This window comes from Pipra filicauda, unplaced genomic scaffold (assembly GCF_003945595.2).
Source record: "Pipra filicauda isolate LSUMZ 115617 unplaced genomic scaffold, ASM394559v2 scaffold26_size5592650_pilon, whole genome shotgun sequence".
Taxonomy (NCBI): Eukaryota; Metazoa; Chordata; class Aves; order Passeriformes; family Pipridae; genus Pipra; species Pipra filicauda.
Genome location: NW_024104387.1, coordinates 1,683,559 through 1,692,966, shown reverse-complemented (window position 1 = coordinate 1,692,966; position 9,408 = coordinate 1,683,559). Strand labels below are relative to the sequence as shown.

Sequence of the window (9,408 nt, the reverse complement as noted above, 5' to 3'; positions counted from 1 at the left end):
ACCTAAGCCAGCCTGTATGTTTACAGGAAATACAGAATCTTCAGCAAGACAAGCAGCAGGACTCCATGTGTGTAACAGTACAATCACGATACCATTACCATTCCTCAATAAGAGATAAGGGGTACCTCTCCTCCATCCTCAAGAGTACCTTCAACACCTGGATCTGATCTTACTGCAAGCCTACGATGTGTTTTCATTCCTGACAGTACAGCACAAGGCAATTATTGACATGGTGGTACTCCTCCCCTGCACCCCTGTGAGGCAGATCCCATCACTGTAACAACCCCTACCCTTCCCTCTTCTCCTACCAAGTCAGCAGCTTTCAGCACCTCTGGATGGGTGAAATGCCACGTGAGCACAGACTGCCTGCAGCCCCTCCAGCAAACCAGTGCCAGGAAAAGACAGCACAGAATGTGTTCAGACCGAGACACCCCAGTGGCACGAAATACAAGAACTGTGTGAGCTCCAACATGCCCAAGGCCACTGGATCAGCCGGTACATTTTAAATCCTTCACCTGTTCCCGGGCTCGGGGCAGCGGCCTCAGCATGTGACCGCCCGGTGGCGCTGTTTGCAATAGGAAACTCCTGTTTCCAAGCGCCACCTCCTGGTGCTTTCCCTACTTACATACAGGCAGTCGGGAACGAGGAGCAGAGAAAGTGTCCCTGTGCTTTTCTGATAGAGGATGGCAATTTAAGATGGACGAGACAGTAGCATTTTTAGTTAAACCGGAATTAAGTATTTCCCTTTTAAAATTCTTTTTTAAAAAAATCACATGCCTATATTTAGCTTTGTAATTTGGCAAAGGATTCCCGTCTTTCTGCAAAATTAAATTCAGAAGTTACCAGGTCCCACTGGTTAAGATCTAGAAATTAGCTACAACGCTCCACAAAAATGACAGGGCTTATTTGAACTCACTTAAGTTTGCAATATGGCAAAAGTTAAGTAACACACCAAGACTCAGAATCCAAGTCACAACTACCCAGAGTAACACCGTTTATAATTTTCTCCTAGAAAAGGAAAAAGCTGTCAGTCAGTCTGTTCTCCACGTTTCTCCAGCAGAAAGGTGACTGTTCAGGTAAAGGCAATCAGAACCTGGAGGCATAAATAACCTTGGCAACAGTTACAACAGCTCCTGCCCTTTGGGTTTAGGGAAAACTACCTCAGTAAGGACACACTGGGGAGAGCTAACTGTTGTCTGTACCTGTCCGAATTCCTAAGATTATTCTTAAAATTACTTACAAACAGCAACAGTTAGTATCAGGAACTGGCTGAGGTCTGCTTAACCTTTCTGCACAAGCAACAGCTCTACATGACCTGCAATTAATGAATAAATCTCTCTTTGTTTCCCTAACCCCTCATCTCCTGCATAATCCCTTCTTCAATTTCTAAATTTCCAGGTCTTCCTCCTCTTACTGCTTTCTTCCCCAGTTCCTCCTGCAGGACACAGAGGAAGAGCCTGATATAAATAAAAGGCATCAGCAGTGAATGACTCAGTACCATGGCTGCACGCCTGCTCCACCTGGAAAACTTCCCACTTACAAGCAGCTTCCTGAAACAAGCAGAAGCTTCTAAGACACCGATCATTTAGAGACAACACAAATTCAGATAAAGAAAATTTATTCTTTCATTAAGTCACAGCCAGCTCTTAGGCGACCAGGGCAGAAGCTGTCGATGATTCACTAAAAAGAGAGAAGAGAGAAAAGAGAGAAATATCAATTGCAGAGGCAGGTTTTCAAACTAGTTGTCACACAGTTCAAAGCTTTAACTGCCAGTCTTGAGCTAAATCACTGCCTGTTTAAAATTTTTTATGGCATAAGATTTCACTCTTCCTTTTAAAATATAAATACTAGGAACACAGCACAAAACCATATATTCAAGAACCTGGATAGCTGCACTTAAGTCTTCTTAGAAAAAGCAAGGCTAATCCTGTGGTGGCTGCCTTTCAAGAGAAAAACTATAAATGACTTTCATTTTTGCCATACCTACTAAGCCATTTCTCAAAAATTTTTGAAAGTAACATGAACTATAAAAGTATCTCGAGCGAGTACAAAGACTGCAGTTTGTATTCTTATAAAAATTATCTAGTCCATAGAAAAAAAACAAACATTGTCTCAACAAACGAGGTCACTAAGTGTTTCTAAATGTTACAACGGTCATTTTACCCAGCAGTTAATAGTTATAAAAATACCAGTTCTTTGCTGCCTCGGTTATCTACACACCTGATCATAACACTTTGAGTAATAGCCCCAGCAGTTTACAAAACCTTTGAGTCTTCAGTGACAAAAGGAATGCAAAAGACTTACTACTTCCAGTTGGGTGGCAGCACTCTCTTAGTTTTGTAGTAGCGAGCCAACCTATGGATCCTGCTCTCAATCAGAATCAGGCGGAACTTGGCATCTTTATCCTTGAAAAGAAAGTTACATTATAACAAAGCACTACTTTAATTTCTCAACGTACTATTCAGACGTGCTTCAACAAAATAAAAAATCCACAGCTACTGCTACAAACTCCACATTCCCATTACCAAAGCCTGATGAATCCCGTAAAGTCAGAACAGGACCAGAAATACGTGGTTTAAATGCTGCTTTTAAAATCCTCTTCACAGACAAAGACCATCCTCCTTGACCAAAATGCCTCCCCAACCCCTTAAGTTTACTCAAAGCAGGGCTAACAGGAAGTACACAAAGCTTCTTTGCTTTGTCAAGCTGTACATAAATACTGTATAATTTAAAACCACAAACACTGAGTTATCCAATGAGCACACACCTTTCTATTTCTCTCAAGATGTTTGCGAACAGCAACAGCTTTCTTGATCAAGTGATAAAGATCCTCTGGAAGGTCTGGGGCCAGTCCCTTTGATTTAAGGATTCTCAGAATCTTGTTGCCAGTAACAAAGCGAACCTGGGCAACACCATGGGAATCCCTCAGGATCACACCTGGAAAAAACATTCACATCTTACACTGGAAAGAAAAACCACACACCAAGAAATCTTGTGAAAACAACCTTACAGTTACAAGCTATCCAAAAAAACATCTTCTGCAAGTTAAAAACCTTTCTAGTGGACACTGAAGAAACGGCAGACAATGAGTGAGCAAAATACAACTTACTGAAATGCTGAAACACTTTATGATAAATCTTAAAACACAACTAACGCACCCACCACTCTTACACAGGTAGTACATGAAGTGCTACAGTACTATTGGAAAATTTTCAACAGGGCTCATTAAAGGAATGTATTCAATCACTCTATGAATTATTATTCTAGGAGGGATTATTATCACTTTCAGGATTACGATAATAAAAGAATTCATTTACACAGCACCCAATTACACATACACTACATACACAGCTCATGACCACATAAAGCTGTCATGCAAACACCAGCTCTAGAAGGGTCCAAACCACTGAGAACTGGTCTATGATGCAGCTACAGTGCCTTGCTCAGTAAATCCTGAGCACAAGGGCTGCCGATATTTGAAAACTTCCTCCAGGAAACTGGGCAGACTAAACTTCCCTATAACACACAACGTTACATCAAGATCCTCATCGGTCCCTTCCAACTCAGGATATTACTTTATGGCTCTTAGTGCTATCCACAGTGAACACACACAGGTACACCAGTTATGCAGCGTTTTCTTAGCATGTTATTTAACAGATTGAAGGAACAATTACATTATTACAGTCAGAAAAATGTGGGTTTGTCCCCATTCAGGAGTGGTTTATAATCCTTACCGATTTGGGATGGAGTCAGGCCCTTTTTAGCCAGCTTGTAGATCTGTTCCTTTACATCATCAGAAGTGAGTTTCAGCCACTAAAGAAAATGAGAAAAAAAAACCCCAAACTGATTAACACTGCTTAATACAGAGGGCACAGGCTAGCTACATGAAAGCTTTTTATAAATGGTAGAAATAGATGCTTTGTAGTGCTTGAAAAACAATCAAGAACTGAAATTGTACTTTTAACAATACAGAATTTTTTTGACACACAATATACCTATAGTGCTGGTGAAACGTGGTGAGGGAAGGCAGAGGTAAAACATGAGAGCCTCCATTGTAAAAACCAACTGCTTTACCATCAGTTCACTTCAATTGCCCCACCAGAAGCAGAAACACAAAGTTACAGACCAAAAAAAAATAATCACTGCCATTGGGAAGGAATTCTTAAACTAGGCCCTTTGACAGAAATACAAAATTGAGACCCATCTAGCCACCTCTTAGTAAACCACCTACAGAGATTACTGAAAAATCAGACTTTAAGTACATTAATTAATTAAAAAAAAAGAAACAAATGGATCTACTGAGATAGAATTAATAGAAAAGGCACAGTTCTATGTTAAACTGTGCTGATAAAGCCACTGCTTCTACAGTTATTAAGGGGAAGACAACACCAACAAGCTAGGTAATCCTCACTTTCAGTGAGCTACAGAAGCTCCTGATTTTTTTTTCCTTTTTAATACTGTCACAGTATGAAACTGAAAAGCACAGCAAAAATAAATTTGGAAGTGCTCCGAAGATTACAATTTGAAACAGAATATAAATAAAACTGAGCAAAGAAACCCACACAATTTTTTAAAGCAAATACAACATTTGATCATCCTGACTTATCAAAACGTTTAACTGTCAGCAGTAGTTTGAGTAGCTTCATATCATTTTACTTCAAATTGTATCTATTTAAAATCAAAGCACAAAATATGAAATTATGTTCTCATTTCACTGTTTTCCAGTCCATGCTTTTCCACATGCACCACAAATTGTTCTTTCTGTCAACAAAACAGATCCTCCAAGAAATGGTCTTGCAACCAAAGGACAGAGAAAGCCCTTTTTTAAGTACAAGTAACCTGAAAGAACTAAGGGTGCACCAAAATTATTTACTTTACTCCCCTGACCAACAAACTGGCTGTAAATATTTTTGAGAATAAGCGGTTTATTCCACAACAGAGAAGGCCAAACTCGAGTGTGAAGAGTAATTTAATCTCAAGGAATTACCAGCATATAGACCCTTAGAAGTAACTGAAGCAGCACTTAAGTAAAAGGACACACAAAGAGGAAAAGAAACTTTTTTTTGCCTAATGAATCGTCTGGCCACGACAGGACACTTGCTTCTCCAGCACCGTAAGAATCATCACAGAACCACAGAATTGACAGAGATGGACGAGACTTTTGTACATCATCTAGGCCAGCACATGCCAATGCAAGATCACAGGAACGCCTCCAGGTGGTTGAGTGTCTCCAGGGAGCCTCCACAACCTCCCTGGACAACCCGATTCATCATAGGCGAAGGCAGCCTTCTACCAGGCCATAATTTAAAAGCGATGACACAAATTACAGCTCTCTCGTTTCGTTTCCCTCCGTGGGCACTCCTGAGCTGCGCTGTGAGGCCCGAAAAAGATGCTGGGGAAGGAACTCACCGTGGGCACGCTGCGCCTGTAGGGCAAGGCCGACTGGGACAGGCCCTTTCTGTAGGAAGAAGCACATAAGATGCTCAGCGGAGCGGGCCGCGCTGGAGCTCCGGGACCCCGGGCCGCGGCCCGAGCCTTCCCCACCCCGCCGCCATCTCCCGCGGCCGCGCGCCTCCCCCGCCAGCCCCACACGCGCCGCGCCGCTCCCGCAGCAGCCTTCCCGCTCCCGCCGCGGTCCGCAGAGCCCGCCGATCCCCCCGAGGAGCCCCGATCCGCCCCTATCCCGCGGCTCCAGCCCGATCCCGGCGCTCACCCCGGAGCGTGCATGCGACCCATGATGGCGGCGGAGGGAGAGAAGGAGCGGCCTCCGCGCGCGCTTCCGCAGGAAACGTCGGGCCCGCGCCTGGCCCCGCCCCCCCGCGCGGCAGCCAATCAGAGTGGCTCGCCCCGCCCCTTCCTCACCCTCTCCCTCCCAGCCCCGCCCGCACAGAGCAGGACACGCGTTGGGTTTTATTCCAGAATAGTGTTTAATGTACTTACAGGAGAGTTACGGAGTCACATTGAACCCGCCGCACGGCGCGGGGGCGACATTGTACATCTTTATTACCGCTTAGTTAAAAGTATTTGGTTCTTAGAGATACACAGACAGAGGGCGGCGCCCCGCCCGCTCTCGCTGCCCTCCCTCACCCCCAGCACCGCCTCAGGGACGGGCTCCCGGCGAGCAGCGCTCGGGAAGGGGGGACACGGCGCGCCCCGGGGGAGCCCCGGCGTTAAGGCAGGTGACGGGGGTCTCTACACAACCCTAACACTTGTAAAAATAGAGAAAAGAGCGTTTACCAGAGATCGCACATGCGTCCGGAGACAGGCAGCTGTAAGGTCGTACAAAGGCAGTAATAAAAAGTTCAGTGCAAAGTTGTAGGTTAGTAAAGGAAGGAGGTCCTAGCGCAAGCTGCTGCTCTCGGATACCAACACAAGGTCTGTACGGACAATTACACTTCTGGCTGCAGGTCAAACGGTGCATAAAAGATTTTTTTTTTCTTTTCACGTAACAAGGTACAAAAAGCTGTTAAAACTACATTTCTCAAGCTACTTAGTATACTGGTAAATTCCATCCCAATCAAATATTTCCCTCTTTCACATCCATCTTGGGTTTTGTATGTAGCACGGTAAATTCTTATTGCAACAATCAGATTTTTTTTCTTAACTGAGAATAGTGCAAAGAGGTGCAAGCTTGGTGCTGGTCCTCTACACATGAGGAGAGGCCAAGGCTAGATCCCATAGACAACATAAAATCCATGACCATAGAAAGCTCCAGCCAGTGACTATTTTGAAAAGGAAGGGAAAGGCACAAAATGAGTTAAGCTATGAAGAAGATTAAATCAGAAGTCAGGACATGTGCTAACAATAATACAGTACTACACTTTTTTTTTCAGTCCAGACAACTGTTAAAACTGCAAATCATTTTATAAATGATTTTAGTTTAATTGTATTTTGTGCTGTAAGACACTGTGCTTTAATAGCAAACTGCGAAAAAGGCAGTCCATATTGCTTTCATTTTATTTCACAATGGAACGTTTCACAAAAACAGTAGTCTACTTTCCTGTGTTTTAAGTGACTTGTGATTCTAATGATGGAATGGAGTAAGTCTCAAAAGCATCAAGTGAGCAGGAAATATATCTAGTTAGTTATACAGTTTATTATTTACAGGCTAAATACTAAATGAAAAATATGCGGAAGATGCCTACTACAACTGGGATTTGTAAGCGCCCATTAGTATTGGCCCAGTTTCTAACATTCAAGATAGCATTAGCTTTTTAATTGTAATAATTACTACGAAATTGGACCGTGAATAGTTTAGGCACCAGGAGATTCAAGTTTACTTCTCTCTTCTGTATTGAAGGGAGATTGGTCAGTAGCAGGGGAAGGAAATTCGGATTATAAAAGAGGTTTTTAGTGTCGGGTAGATAGAAGGCTTTCCCCATATTGTGTCTTTGTTCATAGTTGCATATTTCACTTTCAAAGTTCGCTTCAAGATTTTGTACTAAAGAAGACTGTGCAACTTTATAGCTTTGTTTAGACAGAACGTGAACAACCTAAACCCCGAATAAGGTGAACAAAAAGGCGACACCTGTAGTGCAGAAACACCTATTAAGCAACCAGTGGTATTAACAGGAGATAGTGACATTTGCACTCTGCTGTCACAACGTAGTTCAAATCTAATGCTTCTTGGAATGAAGTATTTTAATGGAAGTAGTTCTTACTGGGAGTGAAAAACAGTATTGCTGAGAACTGTTAAAGAAAAAAAAGCAGTCCAGTTCCTCTCTCAAAGCTCACTTAACACAACTCATTTCTGGCCTGCAATTCATCCAGCAGCGGTGCTTTTCAACTAGAGGCCATCCTTTATCAGGAGGTAAAGGTGCAAATGCCACTTCGGGTTAGTGTTTAAATGTGTTTCACACTTAATCACTGCAGTATTTAAAAGTTCTGGGAATTACAACCAAAAAGCCACTGAGAAGCTGGGCACATTTCCTACGGTACCACATTCAGCCAGTCTTCATTCAATTTCTGGAGATCATGGGCAGAAAAAAATGTATCTAAGTTGAACTATTTATGAAGATCAGTGTAAGTGATGTTACCTGTAAATAACACATTTTAGGAAAAGACTTCCAGTAGGACCTGCAAGGTATCAAATATGAGAATGTCACCCCTTTATAAGGAGCTGAAAGTTAATATGTATACATATTTAAATACCAGAAATGAGGTAAAAGAGAAGCATTTGAATTATAAGGCACCATTATTTACAACTTCCATTATTGGCACTCACTCCAATAAATCTTAGAGAAGCATGAATCTGGGATTATATGCAATGCTAAGGAATTTTTCCAGCCCTTCAACCTTCATTTCTACAGGTCTGTGTGAAGCCACCAAGATTTTTACCTGTCGCTGCTTCTGTGATACCTAGTTAGTAGTGGGGATGTAATCCTAAAATATGCAATTTCTTTGATGTTCTCCAGCATCATGCCATGGATGACACAACAGCGGTAACAAATTAAAAGCAAAAATGCACTATATCCACAGGCCTAAAGATTAAGGTACGGTTCAACCAACCAGCATGGTCAAACTGTTCATCTCGCTTTCGTGGATGGTTTAAAAACCCCTTCCTTTACCCACAGCTCTTAAACATTTAAAATGATGCCTTGGTAACATCACATGAGCATAAACCAGGTTTTCTAGAAGTCCTCCAGATTAGGCTACATGAACATTGGTCCAACGTGTCTGTTGAAATGGAGAGTCTTGAAATTTAAGATGTACAAGTTATCTTCAAGTAGGAAGATGCGCAAAGCACAAGTGAATACAACTGTTCTGGTCTTACTCAGGTGTAGAAATGAGTTCACAGATAGGGTACAGCAGTTAGTCGATACCAGTTAACAGTCTCCTTGCTCAAGTTGAAGTCCTTTAGTGGGAGTGTAATTCCACCCAAGAAAAAGTTCTCACGTAACGATTCTGCACTGAGCACGCTTAACTGAAGTTCTCTCTGTTTCAGAGTCTCCATGCTATATCCACTGTACACGAGCTAGAAGGTAACAAGTCAAGAATTTTTTGGTTATATGTTACACAGATTGCCCTTTTTTTCTGACTGCCAGCCACTGACAGGTGTCTTAACTGCACATTATGACCATTCAGTACATCTGTTTCTCAGAGAATGGGCTGAAATACATCCCTATTTTATTTTGTGCTCCCAGTGTTAAGTGTTTAGAAGGACTAGTGTTTTTTGACTGAAGTACAGTTTACATACCAAGACTTCTGAATTCATTTTTTCTCCACATCATGAGCCAGTGAATCCAGGGCAAGGGAGGTCTTTAGTTTTAAGATTCCTTTCCTTCTCCCCATCTCTCCTCAGTCAGTCTGAGAAATTTCTACCTACTTGTCACAGCACACTGACCTACTCAGTTGCTTTGTCTTATTTTAAACAGGGCACAAAGTTTTTCAAAACAGTTCCTTTTTCTT

At 42.3% G+C, this 9,408-nt stretch overlaps 2 protein-coding genes across 4 annotated transcripts in view; both read right to left on the bottom strand.

Annotated features, from left to right (window-relative positions):
* Positions 1-1,601: 1,601 nt before the first annotated feature.
* On the bottom strand, positions 1,602-5,768 carry RPS13 (ribosomal protein S13). The gene is made up of 6 exons (XM_027737175.2): positions 5,714-5,768; positions 5,410-5,458; positions 3,735-3,813; positions 2,768-2,937; positions 2,305-2,405; positions 1,602-1,680 (listed from the first exon to the last, which is right to left on the bottom strand). The coding sequence occupies exons 1-6, from the start codon at positions 5,734-5,736 to the stop codon at positions 1,647-1,649; spliced, it is 456 nt and encodes a 151-aa protein (XP_027592976.1). The 5' UTR covers positions 5,737-5,768; the 3' UTR covers positions 1,602-1,646.
* A 140-nt stretch (positions 5,769-5,908) lies between these two features.
* Positions 5,909-9,408, bottom strand: part of PIK3C2A (phosphatidylinositol-4-phosphate 3-kinase catalytic subunit type 2 alpha) — a 51,400-nt gene continuing 47,900 nt past the window's right edge. For all 3 annotated transcript variants that reach the window (XM_027737213.2, XM_039382446.1, XM_027737214.2), the window contains one exon: positions 5,909-8,974. In XM_027737213.2, the coding sequence (XP_027593014.1) occupies positions 8,792-8,974 (183 nt within the window). In that variant the 3' untranslated portion in view covers positions 5,909-8,791. The remainder of the gene's footprint in view (positions 8,975-9,408) is intronic.